The sequence below is a fragment of the Hirundo rustica genome, chromosome 10 (genome assembly GCF_015227805.2).
Source record: "Hirundo rustica isolate bHirRus1 chromosome 10, bHirRus1.pri.v3, whole genome shotgun sequence".
Taxonomy (NCBI): domain Eukaryota; kingdom Metazoa; phylum Chordata; class Aves; order Passeriformes; family Hirundinidae; genus Hirundo; species Hirundo rustica.
This window is the reverse complement of record NC_053459.1, coordinates 25,006,698-25,026,789: the sequence shown is the minus strand read 5'-3', so window position 1 is coordinate 25,026,789 and position 20,092 is coordinate 25,006,698. Positions and strand designations below refer to the sequence as shown.

Sequence of the window (20,092 nt, the reverse complement as noted above, 5' to 3'; positions counted from 1 at the left end):
AGCCAGCAGCAGGTTAACCTCTTCCCTGGGCTGCTGTCAGCCTCTGGGGCAGGAGAGATGCAGCAGCTGGGCAAAGCACCCTGGAGCCGCTGTCCTCGGCGTGGGACATCCCCACACTGGCTCACAGGCAGGTGTTATCCCAGCCCTACACAAACTCTGGGTCACAAGCAGGTGTTAACCCTGCCCCATCCAAACTCTGGGTCACAGGCAGGTGTTATCTCCACAGCTCTGCTCTGCACCAGTCATGATCTGTGTACACCAATATCCTTAAATGGGATTATGAGCATTGAAAGAACATAAGTGTGAGCCTGGAAGTTTCTAGGATGCCACATGCAGAATACCAAGTTAAGGGGTCAGACACTCCTTTCTACTCAATTTACTCCAAGAGCTGTTCAGGGGAAACAGGGAAATCCAGGCAGAGGCCGTGGGCAAGCTTGGCAACATGCTGTAACAATGTTGTAGCAGCTTGGCACTGAAGTTATCATCTCGCTTTAATACTGTGGCACCAGCATTTTGCAGGAAATCTGAATTTCAAACACTCAAATGCTCGTTTTATTTTTCAGGAAGAAAAACCCCAAACCTTTTGGCACCCCTTTTACCCCCACATGTAAGGAGAGCTTCACGCTGTACAGCTGCACCACAAGCAGATATCCGAGTGGGTTGTCTGAAGGTGGTTACAAAAGGTCACTGCAGAGTGCTCAGTGATCTTCCAACAGCGTGGGGGATGCATATTTTCTTGGAATAATTCTGTCTTTATTACCCCATAAAACTGGCAGAAACTCCTGCTTTGTATGCCGCAAGTCAGCTCGATGATATTGACGCCAGCCTAGAAAGTTATTTTGGTTTGCTCTGCCAAATCAGATCTCAAAAATCAGGTAAAGCTAAACCAGATTGTGGTGTTTACATTTGTCTCTGTAACATTTTAATTGGAAACACTCAATTTCCAGCTTTGTGAGACACCCAAAGGGCTGTTCGGGCCAGCGGGGCCTTTCAGAACTATTTCCCTCTGCGCCTGGTAAATGAAGAGAGCTGTAAAACCACAGATGTGGTCACTGTGGAGTCACAGTTGGATCAGTCTGGGAGGGCTCAGACACCGAGGAATTGAAGGTGAGACCCCGAGGTGCTGGCCCAGGGTGGGCTCTGGGCTCAGCCAGCCCCTGGCAGGGAGGGACGGGGATGTTCCCTCTGCTCAGGCGCTTGCAGGACACAGCAGCGCTGCAGGCATCGGCAATCTCCAGGGCTCAGCCCCTCTCCTCCAGGACATCTGATGGGACTGGATCCCCCTCTGCCCCCAGCTCATTCACAGGTGCAGAAACCCAGCGTTGACAATTCCCAAACGGAATGTCACACTTGAGTGACCCAGGAATGTTCATGGCTGCACCACGGTCAAATCTATTTGTGTTTCCATTCCTAAAGCTCAACAGACAGTGCCCACAGATGGAGTCAGGATATCTGACTGATGTGCCTTCCTCACTTTCTCAGTTATATAAATTTTGTGAGCAGGAGTCAAAAAAAAAAGAGTTTCTTTCTCTATTTCACCCCATCAGGGGTCATTAAGAGCTTTTTCACATTCCCTTAAACATACATCTTACTGGGACCTTCCAGACATGCCTCTCACAATCAATCCTCTGTTTTAACTGGGACTGAATTATTAATGATTTCATCTTCTCTGAGCTGCAGTTCTTCAGTCGAAAAATCTTCATGCTCAAAAGCCCAAAGCTGTCAGTGAAAATGCAGTGATCTGACACTCAGTTGTGATTTAAATGACAAAGTCACTGGAAGTTCACGTGGCTCATTATTGGCTGGGGGAATATAATTATCTCCAATCATAATTAAAAAGGCAAACCCCCCGGTACAAGACCCTGAGGGCCCCCGGTGAGCCTGAGATTCAGACACACTCAGCTGTACAACCCTCCCTGCCCTGGATAAGCCTGAGCTTTTCTTTTTGAAGGACATACGACGTTTCTGTTTCATAACAATACCAAGAGATTTTCCCCATAGTAAGGCTAAAAATACTTGCCCAAGCCCCATGAGAAATTAACCCTTACCTGTTTCTGTTCCTTAGTTGGTGGCAGCTATTTTAAAAGTTTGCTGTTCGGCAAGCAGACACTATCTGACCTACCATGAGATTCTGAAAACCACTCCCTCAATTGCAAATAATCTGAGAACAGGGAAATTGATTTGGTGATTCTTCCTAATGGATAAAGAGTGTGCATGACATTTACATTGTCGATATTAAAAATAACTCATTTTATACGTATTTCAGTCAATAGAGATCTAAACTGAACTTCCCGTGTTCTTCTCATCAGCATCATTGTAGGTTCTTCTGACCTGCAAGACACAGAAAATTCCATTTAATGGGCTGGCAGTGCCAAGTAGGGCAGGGGAGGCTGGTGTGTGACACCTGCAGGGCTGTATGACAGTGCCCTTCCTCACTGCAGGGCTGTGTGTGACACTGCAGGGCTCTGTGTGACACTGCAGGGCTCTATGTGACACCTGCAGGGCTGTGTGTGACACTGCCATTGCTGCAGGGCTCTGTGTGACACTGCAGGGCTGTGTGTGACACTGCAGGGCTCTGTGTGACACTGCCATTGCTGCAGGGCTGTGTGTGACACTGCAGGGCTGTGTGTGACACTGCAGGGCTCTGTGTGACACTGCCATTGCTGCAGGGCTGTGTGTGACACTGCAGGTCTCTGTGTGACACTGCAGGGCTGTGTGTGACACCTGCAGGGCTGTATGACAGTGCCGTTCCTCACTGCAGGGCTCTGTGTGACACTGCCATCGCTGCAGGGCTGTGTGTGACACTGCAGGGCTGTGTGTGACACTGCAGGGCTGTGTGTGACACTGCCATTGCTGCAGGGCTGTGTGGGACACTGCAGGGCTGTGTGTGACCCTACCATTGCTGCAGGGCTGTGTGTGACACTGCAGGGCTGTGTGTGACCCTGCCATTGCTGCAGGGCTGTGTGTGACACTGCAGGGCTGTGTGTGACCCTGCCATTGCTGCAGGGCTGTGTGTGACACTGCAGGGCTCTGTGTGACACTGCAGGGCTGTGTGTGATACTGCCATTGCTGCAGGGCTCTGTGTGACACTGCAGGGCTGTGTGTGACCCTGCCATCGCTGCAGGGCTGTGTGTGACACTGCCGGGCTGTGTGTGACACTGCAGGGCTCTGTGTGACACTGCAGGGCTCTGTGTGACCCTGCCATTGCTGCAGGGCTCTGTGTGACACTGCAGGGCTGTGTGTGACACTGCAGGGCTCTGTGTGACACTGCAGGGCTGTGTGTGATACTGCCATTGCTGCAGGGCTCTGTGTGACACTGCAGGGCTGTGTGTGACCCTGCCATCGCTGCAGGGCTGTGTGTGACACTGCCGGGCTGTGTGTGACACTGCAGGGCTCTGTGTGACACTGCAGGGCTCTGTGTGACTCTGCCATCGCTGCAGGGCTGTGTGTGACACTGCCATTGCTGCAGGGCTGTGTGTGACACTGCAGGGCTCTGTGTGACACTGCAGGGCTGTGTGTGACACCTGCAGGGCTCTGTGTGACACCATCACTTACCTGCCATCCCCTGCTGCCTCAGGAGAAGACAATGTAAACCATGAGGGCACAGCCCAGGATCCAGCCGAGTGCCAGCAGCACCGGGACAAGCAGGCGGGACAGCGGGGCCTGGGCTGGCACAGAAAACAGGGTCAGGGACACTGACAGGCACCCCAAACCAACCCCACCAAACCCACTGGCTGTGGGGATGTCCCAGGGTGGCTGAGCCACGGCTCAGGATGCTCAGCAGGCCTAGGACAGGCTCAGAGCAGCCCAGTGCAGGCACAGGTTCTCTGTGGAGCACACGGGAAGCAGGACTGGCTTTACATAAATACGTCTCCACAGAACATCAGGATTTTAAAGACCCTTCTCTGAGGTTCCTGCAAACAGCACACCCTTGCCAGAAAGCAGAATAACAACCTTTGAGATCCTATTATTTATCAATACATTACAACCTCTTACACCACATCTTTACAGTTAATAGAATTACAGGTTTTTGACGGAATTAATAAATCATGTAAAACTATTCACAACACCCTGCACAATTTAGATCAAGCAGGCAGACTTGGAGGGATATTGAATAATTTAAGGATTGCCACATTGTTCTTCTAAAGCTCTGCAGAGCAAACTTGTCTCACCATCACACTGCACACTGTGTCTGCCAGAGGGACAGAAGATCTGCACGTGCTGCCATGAAAATATTAAACACATAAACAACCACACAGCAAAAAACATCCTGCCCTGAAACTGGGTGTCCTTCTGCCCCAGGGGCGTTCCTCAGGGGTTTCATTTCATTTCTCCTGCTCTGACACCGTGTCAGGTGAAGCTGCTGGGGAGGGTTTCCCTGCACTTGCCATTTCCCTGAAGGTTCAATCACAAGCGCAGGGCTGGACCCTGCTGGGGCTCAGAGGGGTTTCTCAGATGCTGCTGACTCTGGGGCTTTGTTACAGGAGCTCCAGTTTAAACCAGGCTCAGGGTAATTTCTGGGGCTCTCAATGAAAACTCAAATAAACAGTGTTCAGTGTCCTTTTGTACCTTACCTCCTCACTCTCCCTAGATACCAGAGTCAGTGGTGCAAAAAACCCAGGAGATGAATGTTTAAAAACTTTGAATGTAGCTATGAAGGTGTATTAAAAAGTTCCCTTTGCAAGTGTTACCTGAGTACTGCGCACACAGCACACACCACAGCTACAGCCGTAAATTTAACTGAAATAAAAAATTACGATGGATATAAAATGCATTTTTATAAACTGCCTTTTCTCCTTAGAGAGAGTGGAGTGTGCTCACAATGGAAAGGTCTTTATTAAAATTTCATTTTGCTCTGCCACTTGAGCTTTGTTGGGTTAAAATCTAAATTATACTGTGCTGACTTGGAGTTCAGCTACACAGTATAACAAAAATGCTGTCAAACATAACTCATTTTACACGCTGCCCTATTGTGTCAGCTAACTTGGAATGGCAACTACAAAAAATAAAGAAAACAAAACTGATAGGATTCAAAAATACAGGAGAAACACAAGCTGTTAACAGAAATAGGTTTTAAAGTGATTACACTTTCTTACTGAAAAGTAAAATATAAATAGTGTATCAGACAGGAACACAGGTAGGTGAGTATATTCACAGTGCACTGCTCAGATCTATTAATTTCAGTATATTATACTCAGTATACATTCACATTTAATTGTCTCTTACCTGGTTCTGCCATTGCCCCTCTGCTAGTTTAATGGCAGGTTAGGGTTGCCTCTGCAGTTGCTCTGAGAGCCCTGGGATGCTTTAAATAGAGCAAGAATTGGAACGTGCTGCAGCTGCCTGGCTCGCTGGTGCCAGGGGTTGGCTATAAGCATTCAATTGTCTAAAAAGGCAGGAATCCAGGGCTTCAAGGTTACCTCTGCCTGTTCCTCCAGCTGCACCTCTGTTTCAGAGCAACCTGCCTAAAGAAGGGCCACTTTATTGAAGAGGAAGGGAAACCAAGGTAAAAACTGCTTTATGTTCTCTTTCTAGCCACGAAGCCCCCACGGCAAATGCAGATAACACTCAGACCCCCCTGTACTTCCAGCATGTCAGGGATCTGGTGTGTTCTGAGCCCCCACTCCTCCCTCTGCTATGGAGAATCCAACCAAGCCCTGTGCAAGATCCCAGTGCAGGGATCCTGCAGTTAGCAGCTCTCTCCCATCTGCAGGAGCTCAGTCCCAAGGAAAAGCTGCTGTGCAGGATTCCTGTGCAGGGATCCCTGTAGTTAGCAGCTCTCTCTCACCTGCAGGAGTTCACTCTAAGGAGGGGCTGCTGTGCAGGATTCCTGTGCAGGGATCCCTGTAGTTAGCAGCTCTCTCTCACCTGCAGGAGTTCAGTCCCAAGGAGGGGCTGCTGTGCAGGATTCCTGTGCAGGGATCCCTGTAGTTACCAGCTCTCTCTCACCTGCAGGAGTTCAGTCCCAAGGAGGGGCTGCTGTGCAGGATTCCTGTGCAGGGATCCTGTAGTTACCAGCTCTCTCTCACCTGCAGGAGTTCACTCTAAGGAGGGGCTGCTGCGCAGGATTCCTGTGCAGGGATCCTGTAGTTACCAGCTCTCTCTCACCTGCAGGAGTTCAGTCCCAAGGAGGGGCTGCTGTGCAGGATTCCTGTGCAGGGATCCCTGTAGTTAGCAGCTCTCTCTCACCTGCAGGAGTTCAGTCCCAAGGAAGGGATGCTGTGCAGGGATCCCTGTGCAGGGCAGAGCAGGGGTCAGAACCTGTCCAACATCACACCTACAACAGCTGGGAGGGACAGCCCTTCCCCAGGCACCCCCTAAGGAAGGGGATTTCATTACTGCTGCTCCAAAATGGGAGCAATACTACAACAAAACCCAGGGCTATGTACCACTTCATTATGCCATGCACAGTTCAGCCTATCACAACATTTGGAGACACGAGAATAAACCATGAGCTTTACTTTCTTTGTCTGGCTTCTCTATAAAGCAAATCCTTTTGGGATAATATCCAATTTGTTGTGAAAAGAAATATGAATCTCTGTAAAATATTTATTGGGAAAAAAAAAAAAATCTCAGCTATAATAGCTTCATTGGCTGCACAGCTGTTGCTGCAAGAATCCTGTCTGGTTTGGTTCTGCTAATTATATCTATCCATCTGATCTCATGGAAATAATTTCCAGCAGGAATCATGTATTCCTGACAAGACCGTCTGACCTTCAGGGCTTGGGATCCTTCCAGGCCCAGTTGCCACCAGCGAGGGCAGCGAGTCCGTGCTGCCACACCAGTCTGGGGAGCTGCTCCCCCAGTGAGTGCTGTCCTGCACGTCCACAGCTGGACTTGAAGGAGATCAAAGCTGTAACCGCAGCAAAGAATAGAGTAACAATATAGACATTATTTTAAACAACATTTCTTCTGTTGGGAGCTGAGGAATGAACTGCAGACATCAATTCTACAATAGACCAACAACCAAAAAATAAAAAAAGCAGAGGGAGAGTTTCAAAATATACAAACAAGGAGAGGACACAAGGCTTAAGAAAACACTCAGAATGATCTGTGGCAAAACGCATCTACTGCTTTGCTGCTGCGGAACAATACACAAGAACAACAATTCGATTCCCTCATTTCTATTTGTGTTCCCAATTACGTGATCCTGTTTTATGTTTTCCTCTCCCTGTTTGTGCTGGGACACCGACACTCAATATCCAGAGTAATGCTTGGATGGGCAGTTGGGCTCACAAACGAGATTCCTTTTCAGCCTCCAGCTCAGTGAGGTGCTCACACAGATTGGGCTCAGGGCAGAGATCCCTTTGGGGCAGCCTCTGGGGCTTCACCGCCATTAACTGCTCCAAGCTGGGAATCACCTCAAATGCTTTCAGTGCCTACGGTGCTTGAAGCGAATTAGGGGCAAAATGAGGAGGAGAAACAGGGTAAGGCAGCAGGGCTGCAAGGCCTTCTGTGAGAGAAGCGATTTTAAGGGGAAAGAAAAATCTTTTAGTACCTAGTGTTTGGCCAGGAACTGTCAGGACCTCACTGATCTCCCCCCCCCCACCCCGTAAAATACCCAACATATTTGAGCTCATCCCAATCCTCTTCACTGCATCAGTAGCCAGAGATCAGATTCTGGAATGACACATTTCTGTCTTTGTTACTGTACTTGTAACCTCTGGGAATCTGCACCCACATGCAGGAGGCTGGCAAAGAAATGCTTTGTTTTACAAATTCTGTGTGATCCCTATAAATAACTGCAGCCCACACTGCTTTAGAGGAGATTAGAAGGACAGACCAGCTCATCTTCACAAAGGGAATGCTCCAAGTAATAAAATCTTTATAGCTTTATAATGCTGGTATTAATTTTTAAATCACATTTCTTTCAATTGATCTTTTTCCTTTAAGAAAAAAACCTGATTTACTAGCGAATCAAAAGCCAACTTTATACGCCTTGAATTATTTTATGACTTTCCCGTACTCTCTTGTGACCTGCAGACTAACATATGAGAATATCAGATTATTGCATTCACAAAATAGGTTTATGTGTGGAAAATTTGTCTCATGAAATGTATTTTATTAGTCACACCAATCTTAGCATTTGAAAGCTCCCTTACAAATTGCTAGACATTACTTCTGCCCACATTTAAATCACGAAAATAAAGGCTGATTTATTTGATAACTGTGCAACTGAAGACCTGAAGAAAAATCCATGTATTAAGCTACTAAATAATTAATTCTACATGCTGCTTCCTAGGGGTCTGGGTCTAGACATCATTCCTGCTGGCAGAGGGAGGCACCACTCAGCTGAGTGCTGAGAGACCTGCGAGGAGCAGCTGCAGCTGCGATGGGGAAGCAGCAGCGTGGTGCAGAGATGTCCACGAGCCCTTCCTGGCTCAGTCCCACGGGTGTCTCAGAGCAGCAGCGATAACGAGGAGGGGTTTGTCCTTGTACCGCTCCGGCCCCTGGCAGCTGAGGGGTGGCAAAGTCCTCTGCAGGTGGCACAGGGCATGGCCCCAGCTCCCTGATCCCCCACACCAGAGCAGCTCCTGGGATCCCTGCGGCTCTGCAGAGCTGGAGGTGAGGAGCAGCCCCAGGAGTCCATGGGACACCCCAAGGGTTTCACCAGGGAGCTCTGGCTGATCCCGGACACAGGGGTGGGAACAGCTGGAGGCTGGATCAGGGGTTTGGCTGCTCCCTTGTTCTAACTCCTGAAAAACAAGGGACTGAGCCGCTCAGCTGGGACGTGTGTCCCAGCTCCCGCTTCAGCTCCACATCTCCTGGTTGAAAACAACTGACCAGAGTGAAGATTGTTCACAAACAACCACTGGCCTGTGTAATTTCAGCTCGTGTGCTGGGCAAAGTCAGACACGGACTGAGAACATCTTTATTTGATCTTACTGAAAGAACATCCTCTGGAAGAACATTGGCTTGTGCCAGCGAGGAACACAATGGCAAAACACAAACTGGCTGAGGGAAAAAGGGCGTATTCATTATTCTTAATTGTGAAAGACTTTCTAAAATGTCATGTTTGTCTAAGATTTATTTCTTGATTTGACCATTCCAGTTGACCATAAACACTGGAAAAATGGAGCAAGTTCCTTTCAATGTCCTCTGTAGAGCTAAATGAAGGATTTCTTCCGAATCTTTTATTCTACGTTTTTGTAGAATCAGGGAAAGGTTAATGTCGGAAAAGACCTTTAAGATCACTAAGTCCAACCATCAGCCCAGCACCTCCATATATTAAAAAACTACAGCTCAAGTGGGTACAAGGCAGCCCTAAAGTCACCTTCCCCAGCAGAGACACCTGCAGATATCCTGCTCCTATCTGCTCATATGAAGACTCCCTGCTCTTAAAAAGTGGGACAAGCAAGGTTGGGACAAAATTCAAGGGCAGAAGAAAACCTCTGATAAAGCCAAGGCACACCCAGGTGTCCCAGCAGTTCCTGTGAGTGCCAGGGAACTCCACACACTCCAGACTCATCCTGGGAATACCAGCTGGATCCCTGGGATCGCGGTGCCAGACTGGCACTGTGCTCCTGGAGGGGCTGCCTCACCTCCACTCATCTTGGAATCTCTGATTCCATACCTCCATGGAGATGTTCCCTCCTTTAGCAGTCCATCTACCCGAAGGAGAACACAAGGGGGATCCTCGTCCTTGCTTTTCCTATAGCTTTTATATTCCTTTTTAAATCAACCCTCTGTGCTGGGGGAAAATGTACTTTTAAATTTACCACGGTAAATCAGTTCATTCAAACTTGAAAAGCCGTGGAGATATTACCGAGTTTTACCTGACCAGAAATAAAGACTTCAAGAACAATAAAAACGGGCAATTTCACGCCAAATTAAAAGACTATCTTATTTGTAAGAAGAGAGCAGTTTTAGGAGTCCTTAGAGAAAAGGTGTGTGCAGAACAGCAGCTCCAAACTGGTGCAGCAGTTCCCTCTTGTGACAGCCAGAGCAAATTCCTGTTTGCAGGGAACCGGGAGGTTCGGTCAGCAGAGCCACACGAAGACCTGTGGGCTGGGGATTCGAAACAAACGAAACCTGCCGGCCTTGAAACATTCCTCAGGAACGTGTTCGTGTCTGGGGGCTTTGGAAAAGGAGTCTCCCCTCCCTGGGGTGCCTTTGCCCCTGTTCACATTAATGCCACGACACTTAGAGGAAATGAAGCACCTGAAGCCCCTCCTCAGCCTGAGGTCTGACACTGGCCGAGGATGCTCCAAGGTGAGGCACGGGCAGCCTGGCTGCTCCTCAGATCATCTGAGCGACCAGGAGCAGCATTTACAGGCACAAACAGGGACTGCTGCTTGTTTGACATGAATTCTCCCTGCTCTTCTCATGTCTCTAGGTTCTTCGCTGTATTTTGCCCCAAACTAAGCTCCCAGAATTGACTGGTTTTGGCTTTTGGAGGGCAGTTTTTGGTGTGGGTTGGGTTGGGAGGGCCTTTAAAGCCTATCTTGTCCCACCCCCTGCCGTGGCAGAGACATCTTCCACACACCAGGATGCTCTGAGCCCCGTCCAACCTTTTAACATCTGCAGGGGGTGGCACTGAGCCCCAGGTGTGTCCCTGAGCCCCAGGTGTGTCCCCGAGCCCCAGCTCTGTCCCTGAGCCCCAGCTCTGTCCCTGAGCCCCAGGTGTGCCCCTGAGCCCTGCTCTGTCCCTGCTCACACACCCAGGAGTGCCCTCTGGTTAAACACCTGCAGGGAATGTCCCTGAGCCCCAGGTGTGTCCCCGAGCCCCAGGTGTGTCCCTGCTCACACACCCAGGAGTGCCCTCTGGTTAAACACCTGCAGGGAATGTCCCTGAGCCCCAGGTGTGTCCCCGAGCCCCAGGTGTGTCCCTGCTCACACACCCAGGAGTGCCCACTGGTTAAACACCTGCAGGGAATGTCCCTGAGCCCCAGGTGTGTCCCCGAGCCCCAGGTGTGTCCCTGCTCACACACCCAGGAGTGCCCTCTGGTTAAACACCTGCAGGGAATGTCCCTGAGCCCCAGGTGTGTCCCCGAGCCCCAGGTGTGTCCCCGAGCCCCAGCTCTGTCCCTGCTCACACACCCAGGAGTGCCCTCTGGTTAAACACCTGCAGGGAATGTCCCTGAGCCCCAGGTGTGTCCCCGAGCCCCAGGTGTGTCCCTGAGCCCTGCTCTGTCCCTGCTCACACACCCAGGAGTGCCCTCTGGTTAAACACCTGCAGGGAATGTCCCTGACACCCAGCTCTGTCCCTGACACCCAGGTGTGTCCCCAAGCCCCAGCTCTGTCCCTGCTCACACACCCAGGAGTGCCCTCTGTCTCCTGGCACACTCTGGGTAACCCCAGAGCCCGGCTCAGGCTGTGCCCCCCACATCACCCTGGCACCCAGGACCCCCGGGCTTTGTCACTGCCCAGCTCAGTGGGATTTGCTGGGGTGCAGCAGCTCCCACAGCTCCCGAGCCCTGAGCCCTGGGAACCTCTCCTGGGAGCTCTGCTGCTCCAGGCAGGGCTGGCTGCCAGCAGATGGCAATCCCTGCCCGCAGTGCCCCTGTCTCAGTGCTTGGGGAAAAGCCTGGACGATTAAAAAACCGAAAAATAATGAAGTGTTTCTAGAACTAAATACACTACATAATGTTTACCTAGGAGAAGTATTATTTTGTCTTGGATTTCTGGATGCAAACCCCTCTTCCTGGGACACAGAACCTAGAGACAGAAAACAGCGAGGCAGCTCTCCCTTCCCCCTCAGCCACCTCAGTGATGCTCCACAGCCACCAGGAAATTGTTCCAAATAACCACATGTGAGAGAAAATCGGCGCTGGGAAGGGAGCTCCTCCTGCAACAGCCCTGCCCTGCAAAACATTTCCATGATCCACATTTCTGTGAGACCACCTCTCCACCTCCTTCCCCAGTTTTTAGGGAGCAAAGACCAGAACTCGGCATCTTTCCTCAAAAATCAGTGTGTTCTGCAATGCTCCTCAAATGACAAAAGAGGTCACCAGTGAAACTTGCCCAAATTTGGGTTATATTCTGAAGAATAATGGGTTTATAAAATCCTCCTTCAAAAGATAAAAGGCCAGTGGTCCCTTTCCCAGGCCCTTCCCTTAGCACAGAAATTTATCACTTTAATTACTCCACTTTTAAGTTAATTGCTAAAAAATGCAGAAAATTTTACTTCAGTAAAAGGCTTTCCTCCGAGTTAGTTTATTCTGGGTTCATTGAAATGAATCTGGAATAAGCTATCTTTAAACCTCATCAAGAGCATGTTATCTTTTGTAAGGCCTTAAGAGCTTTATGATCGTGCTGCCAGTAAAAGGACAGGCAGAAAAGCCTGAAGACTGGGAGAGAAAAGATAGTTTTGAAGATTTTAATGGGGGTATGATCTCTAAAAATAGTGTTTTGGTAAGTTATCTTGAAGTTTGGATTTAAAGCAAAAATGGAGGAAAACCACCCTCCTGGGTTGTGATAATCTCTGCTGGATCATCTTATCAGCTGATAGCAAGATCTTCATGTTCTCTAAATGTGTGTCAGAATTTTTCATGGATTTTTACCTGAGTACCAGCCTTTGCTACTTCAGCAGGTGCTGTGAACTGCCATCGAGTTTTCTAGGCTACAAAAATCCTTAAAAATACTGAAGTCAAAATATTCCATGTGTTACGTGAACAGCTACCATCATCATCAACCAGCAGCAATAGTTTAGAATATACAAAAACCCCAAAAGAAGCACAAAAATCACTTACTTCTCCCCAGAGAAACTGATGCTGCAGGTAACTTATACAGATATATTCAGTGAATATTACTCTCATTATTATCTGATCCATTCCTTTGTGCAAACCGAGGATTCTAAAGCCCCAAGACTTATTTCTGTATGAGCAGACACAGGGGAAGGAAAGCAAAGCAACAGTTTAATTTCCAAATAGTTTGGGATTTTTCAGACATTCCCTAAGTGACTTTTTTCCCTTGGGAGTTATTTCTGAACAAGCGACATAAAGTTTAAATGCCGTCAAATGCCAAAGGATGTTTTTTTCTAAACGAATGCTAATTAAATTAGTAGCAAAGGTAATTACATTGACCTTAAATTCTGGATGCATTAAGCGACATTCAAATGGAGACAGTTAATATTCAGCATCAGGTCTTTCTGTACTGCTACATTAACATACAATTCTTAAGGGTGTGGAGTTATTAATGAAGGCTCTCTAATGCACTGAGCACGTCCCTGCTGTCTGTCTGTCTGTCTGTGCAGCTCCTGGAGTGAGTGACTGTGGCACTGCCGGTGCCAGGTGCCCTCGTCCCACGGGTGACACGGGACACAGGTCACTGCAGGATTTGGCGCCATGGCTCTGTTCTTCTCAGATAAGCTCAGGTGAGTTAAAAGTGATCCCAGGGAAGTTCATTTTAAACAGTTTCACAGATTCCTTCACACAGCCTAGAGGCACCTGACGGTCATCGCTCCTGTGACTCCCTGCAGGGTTAGGAACTGTCACAAACTGTCACCCTTGTCCTTCCAACAACCCCACAGCAGCAGGGCTTGGGAAAGGACACCAGGAAAGAAGCCCAGGAGCTGGAGGGACAGGCCAAGGGGGAATGGCTTCCCAGTGCCAGAGGCAGGGTTAGATGGGACTCTGGGAGGGAATTGTTCCCTCTTCTCCCTGCGGGAAGGACGAGGGCAGCACAAACCGCGACACTCGGATTTAGTCAAACCGTGCCACAACCTCCAACGTGCTCACGGCAACGACAGCATTAAAAACCTACTGAAAAGGAGTCAAACAGTCTTTAAAGGCCACGCTTTGGCCTTTGTCCTGTGCCTGACAACTGTCCCCTGCCAGCCAGAGAGGGGGTTTGTGACACCGCCTGCTCCCAAAGCAGCCCCGTGCCCTCATGTGGAAACAATTCCCAGACTCTGGCAGGGAATCTGCTGCATTTTGGGCAGCAGCAGCAGCTGAGCAGTGCTGGTCCTTCCCTCATTGTCAGAGCGTGTTGAGTTCCAGGTTTGTTGATGTACAGTCTGTTCTGAGCTGATTTCTGTTGAATGCTGCAAGATCCCTGGACTGCACTTCCCGGGGCAGTGCTCATCCCTGTCCCCCAGTCACTCCAGAAGCATAGGGTTAGGCATATATAATATAAAATATATTATAGATTATAGACTGGTGTGCACAGGAGTCACTAAGATCACAGCCTTGGTCTCTTTGTGCTCTGCCCTGGGCTCTGGCACTGGAATGATGACATTAAAAAACCCACACAACTGAGATAGTTCAAAGCATTATCCTCTAGCCTCCCCAAAGTAGTCAGTATGCTTTAAAATGTCAATAAATTCATTTTCTCCTGCTAAAATTAAAAGTTTTGGGTGGTTCTCTCCAGGTTGGTCAGTAATACTGACAGAAGGAGCTGGTTTTGGAGTTCTTCACTGACTTAACAAACCTTACAGGAGAGCCTGGGCCTTAAACCACAACTGTTTCTATTCCCTCTGACAAATTACTGATTTCTTTGCTTTTCTGGCTGTGAGGAAGAGCTCTCCCTGCCCATCCAGGTATATCCACCAAGCTCCCCCCAGCATCATCCCACCACAGCAATTTCCACCCCCAGCTCAACTCAATCCCATCCCTACAGTGACAGCTCCCAGACACGGGGAACAAATGATCCCAGCACTTAAACTGCCTTTAAACACTGCACCTGGAAATGCATTTGGAAATTTAGCATGAGATAATATTAATGAATTCTCAGTATTGCACTTATCCCTTATTTAAAAAGCTTAAGATATATCCCTTTCTCCTTGTATAAACCAATTCAAGTTATATAATGTATGTGGATTTACTTTGCCCCAGTTCCGCCTGGCAATATATTGCTAAGCCAAGGCTGTACAATTGCACTTTGGCAGAAAACAGGTCAGGGGTTTATTACACATCACAACTCTCAAACTGTTCTGAATGTTTCAAATTCAAAAGGCAAATAGAAAATAACCTTGTGTTAGAATCATCCTATGCCATTACCTTGCTCATTAATTTATACTGGGGACACTTTGTGTTGGTCCTTTTGCTGCTTTTGCACGTGTCTGTGCAGGTTGTTGTGACAGATCCCGGGACAAAGCGAGGCTGGGAGCGCAGGGTACAGGAGGGGAGCCCTGCACCCGGCCAGGGAACAGCTCCAGCTCACAGCCCACAGGGAAAAGGCAGCTTCGGCTGAAGCAGCCGCGAGGGAAAGAGCGCAGAGGAAAAGAACTTACAGGGGGTGGCTGAAGGTTTGGTGATCCTGGAGGGACACTGGGCTGTGACCAAGGCCAGCAGGGACACTGGGCTGTGACCCAGGACACAGCAGGGACACTGGGCTGTGACCCAGGCCAGCAGGGACACTGGGCTGTGACCCAGGACACAGCAGGGACACTGGACAGTGACCCAGGCCAGCAGGGACACTGGGCTGTGACCCAGGACACAACAGGGACACTGGACAGTGACCCAGGACACAGCAGGGACACTGGACAGTGACCCAGGCCAGCAGGGACACTGGGCTGTGACCCAGGACACAGCAGGGACACTGGACAGTGACCCAGGCCAGCAGGGACACTGGGCTGTGACCCAGGACACAGCAGGGACACTGGACAGTGACCCAGGACACAGCAGAGACACTGGGCTGTGACCCAGGACACAGCAGGGACACTGGGCTGTGACCCAGGACACAGCAGGGACACTGGGCTGTGACCCAGGCCAGCAGGGACACTGGACAGTGACCCAGGACACAGCAGGGACACTGGGCTGTGACCCAGGACACAGCAGGGACACTGGGCTGTGACCCAGGACACTGGGCTGTGACCTGGGACACAGCAGGGACACTGGGCTGTGACCTGGGACACTGCAGGGACATTGGGCTGTGACCCAGGACACAGCAGGGACACTGAGCTGTGACCCAGGACACTGGGCTGTGACCTGGGACACTGCAGGGACACTGGGCTGTGACCTGGGACACTGCAGGGACACTGGGCTGTGACCCAGGACACTGCAGGGACACTGGACAGTGACCCAGGACACAACAGGGACACTGGGCTGTGACCCAGGACAGCAGGGACATTGGGCTGTGACCTAGGACACCGGACTGTGACCCAGGACACTGCAGGGACACTGGGCTGTCCTTGCCTGGCACACAGGGTCAGTGCTGCTGCTTTGGGCACATCCACTTTGCCTCGTGCCACCCCACTGCTCTGCCACTTCCTGGCCTCCCTTAATCCTCTCAACATCGTATTTTTAGCATAATTACAGCTGTTCACTAATTTGCTGCTAACAGATGATTCCAAGTTCATTGAAGGAGACACCAGAACTACAAAGAGCCTCTTTGACTCTCCACTGCCAATTTTAGCAAATATTAAGGAGTCCCTAATAAGTCATGTTAGTACTGAAACTAATCTGCATATTGGCTCTTTTGGGAAAAATACCTTTGTTACAATGTAGATCTTGAACTAATTACAGATCTAAATTATGGGACTGTCTTCCACCAAACACCACATCCCAAAATAAGCATGTCCCATTGTAAGCTCCTGCTGCCTCTGAACTCAACCTACTCCACCCTTTCACCTCCGTGCTGTCACACTGTGTGCCTCAATTCCATAAACAGCAGCTGCTCCAGGAAAACAAAACACAGGTGATTTCCTTCCTTATTAAATCTCCTTCCCAGCTTGTCCCTTGGATTTTTAAACAGCCTGTTGCTGAAGGATCCCTCTGCAGACTTTGATATTGATGCATCCTGAGACTGCTCCCCTGCCAAACCTGCACATTGATTTTTTTAAGGAGAAAAACAGGAGGGTGGGGTTTTTTTTCCCCCACTACATTGCAAAGCTGATAATTTAAAGATTAATGAAAGCAGATAAAGCCCAGCATGCTGTCACTCCGGGCTCAGAGATATTGCAGTGTGTTATGGATGGAGCCCAGGTGGGGACACAGGGCTTGGGAAGGGAGGAGCCGGGGCTGGGCGGGGACAGAGGCAGGGACACGGAGCGAGCAGGAGGAGCGCAGGGTGCAGTGTGAGCACCAGCTGCTGGCCACTCACTCTGTCTGCTCTGGCCCGCGGGGATGCTCTGCCCAAGGACACGATGATGCACAGGACGCCAGCCCTCACTGCTGGTCCTTAGGGCAAGGGAGGTGCTCTTCAGGCAGAGCTCCCCAGGGAGAAGAGGAAGGTGGCAGCACTCTGTGTGGCTGCACAACCCCCATCATGCCCCGAGCACCATCCCAAGGAAATTCCAGGTCCTGCCACAGCTCCAGAGAAAAGCATTCACAGCCCCCCTCTGCCATTAAAATGCCGGGAAGAGAAAGGGTGGCTCAAGCCTGACTCAACAGTTGTCATTTATTAACTTATGTTTTATGGCACCTCTACTGCTGCAAGGAATAAGTCATTTATTTAGTTCTGACATTTCCTCTCCTGTCATTAAATTCAGCCTTCTACATAATACAGAGAAAAGAAAACAATTCCCCCATAGCTGCTCAAACTTTATGTGTAACAATTCTCCAAACAAGATGATGATTGTGTGGGCTGAAATCTCACAGAACTGCAGTGGGACTCAGGATCGCTTGCAGATAACTTTAAAAATCCTATTAAAATTCATCCATATCCATTATTCGTGTCTCCTGACATGTGACAACTCACTGCACCACAAATCAATGAATTTTCATCACCACAAATGCATTTCCCCAGCACATCCTTGCACACCGGGCTTGATCCCCTTCTCCCTCCCCGCTGGGTTGGGATTGCAGCCACACACAAGGGGCTGTAAACAATCCTGGCACACACCAGCCAGCCTTGCACATTCTTGGCCTTTTGTCATTCAGCAAAACACCCTTTGCTGCAGAATGCCCATTTCCTGCTGGCAGGGGAAAGGTGCTGGGCATTCCCAGCCTGAGGAGTGGGACAGCTGCTGCACAAGTGAAGCTAAGGATGAGGAGCAGGAATCCACGGGCTCTCCTGAAGGGATGGCTTCATTGCTGATTCACAGAACTATCTGCACATCCAGGAAATATTCCCTCTCCAGTTTACTCCTGAAGGGATGGCTTTATTGCTGGTTCACAGAACTATCTGCACATCCAGGAAATATTCCCTCTCCAGTTTACTCCTGAAGGGATGGCTTTATTGCTGGTTCACAGAACTATCTGCACATCCAGGAAATATTCCCTCTCCAGTTTACTCCCCTCCGTGGAGGGAAGCCAGGACTGCTGGAGGTGAGAGCTCCTGCTGGGAGCTGGGCCAGGGCGGCTCAGCTCCCTCAGGGATGTGCCCTGGACACTGAAATCACTGACTCCACAGATCCCAGCTCTTGAGGGGACTCACCAGCCACACACAGCAGTGAAACAGAGCTCCTACTATGAATTACAGAAATAAACCCCCAAACACTTCTCTCTGCTGCCTTATCCCAAGATTAAACACGCTGCAACTCAATAAAGCAAATCCTGAGGAAATAAAGTCTGCTCTCTGTACACGAGTGTAAGGAACTAAGGATGACAACAAAGCTGTTGATCATCTAACAAAACTAAGGCAGGACCACGTGCACATTTAGCAAAATAATTAGCTCAAAATGCAGGAATGCTAAACAAAGTCAGGCTTCATCACACGGGTCCATCAGAGCTCTCCCCTTCAAGCTGGACCTGGCACAAAGCAATGCTGCCACACTGGGGACAATTAATTATGGGAACTCAGATGATAAAGATTTTCTATCCCAACCCAACAGTTTACAGATTCACATATATATGACTAAAGAGATATTTTCCATCACATTTTTCCACCTCCGCAGTTTCTGTCATTTCCAGGTACAGGTCCTCTTGATTTTATTTTGTAGGGAGGGAAGAGATCTGCTGTACCTGCTCATTCCCTTGGCATACACTCTCCATGTTCAGAGAGGAGCTTCTGAGTTACCCTTTGTTTTCAAATGCAGATTCACTCACGTTTATGCCACTGAACTTTAATTTGATGTAATATCCTGCATATGTCGCTCTGATTCTTTGTTCCAGTTTCCCGAGAGCAAAAGGGTTTGACAATGGGCCAAAAGAGGCAAAATGTCTGAGCGAGTTCCAGCTGCACCTGGAGAGCTCCTGCTTTGCTTTAGGAAGCTCCTGGTCGCCATGGTTACAGAGGAGTTGAAAAATAATGATCAAGTGTTACCTTAAATGCTCCCATCCAGCATGAAAAAATATCCCTGCTCAGGATGCCCCAGGCTGACAGCCCAGTGGAGCCTGACCCCAAATCCTGCCCATCCTGCCCATCCTGCACATCCTGCACATCCTGCATATCCTGCCCTTGGGGTTGCTTCAGCTCTGGGTGCTGCTGGACACTGCCCCTGTTCCTGCTGGACACTGCCCCTGTTCCTGCTGGACACTGTTCCTGCTGGACACTGCCCTTGCTCCCCCTGGCCTGAGCCCGGAGATCTGCCCAGCAGCCCCAGGGACAGCCCAGACAAGGCAGCTCTCACCCCTGAGCCCTGAGCCGGAGCAGCAGAGGGAAGGCTGCAGTGTCTCTCTGCCAGAGCCAGCCCTGCAGCTGCTGTCAGGCTGAGCACACAGAAGGGAAAGGCAGGCCTGGGGAGCAGAGCCACCCCGCAGCTCCTCCAACACAGATGGCATTTGTCTCATTTATAAAAGGGCAAAGAACAGTCTCTAAATCACATTAAAAAAAACCCCAAAGAACCAAACTCCCAAGCCCAAACCAAATCCCCAAACATTTCAGAGAGCCCAGTTGTCCCCACGCTGCTCTCCTGGCTGTCCTGGAGCAGTGGGAAGGGAGGGAAGGACTGACCCTGCACTCCTGGTTTGACTCAAAGCTCATCTCTACTGCCACGTGTTCAGCCCCTCTGGCTCCTGCTGCCCACACCGGGGTGAGGATGAGCAAGGGATGAGTGTCCCCAGGGCGCAGGGCACGGACCTCACGTGTGCCACCAAGGACAGCTCACTCATCTCTGCCTCCTAAAGATGCTGACTGCTTTAGCAGATGATTTTTGTTTTCCCACCTTCCCTGCTGATCAACAGGTGTAGTGAGTCCTGACAACACAATAACTTCACCAGTGAGAAGGGACACTCACAAGTGAAGAGTGACATATGCCAGGGCTGCCACATGGACAGGCCATGAGGGCAGCCCAGTGACAATAAAAACCCAAAGTGATTTTTTTCCATAG

At 49.7% G+C, this 20,092-nt stretch overlaps 1 protein-coding gene across 1 annotated transcript; it reads right to left on the bottom strand.

Moving 5' to 3' along the window:
• Nucleotides 1-1,667: 1,667 nt before the first annotated feature.
• On the bottom strand, nt 1,668-5,246 carry STRIT1 (small transmembrane regulator of ion transport 1). The gene is made up of 4 exons (XM_040074644.2): nt 5,227-5,246; nt 3,556-3,668; nt 2,049-2,331; nt 1,668-1,719 (listed from the first exon to the last, which is right to left on the bottom strand). The coding sequence occupies exons 1-2, from the start codon at nt 5,237-5,239 to the stop codon at nt 3,574-3,576; spliced, it is 108 nt and encodes a 35-aa protein (XP_039930578.1). The 5' UTR covers nt 5,240-5,246; the 3' UTR covers nt 1,668-1,719; nt 2,049-2,331; nt 3,556-3,573.
• Nucleotides 5,247-20,092: the final 14,846 nt, after the last annotated feature.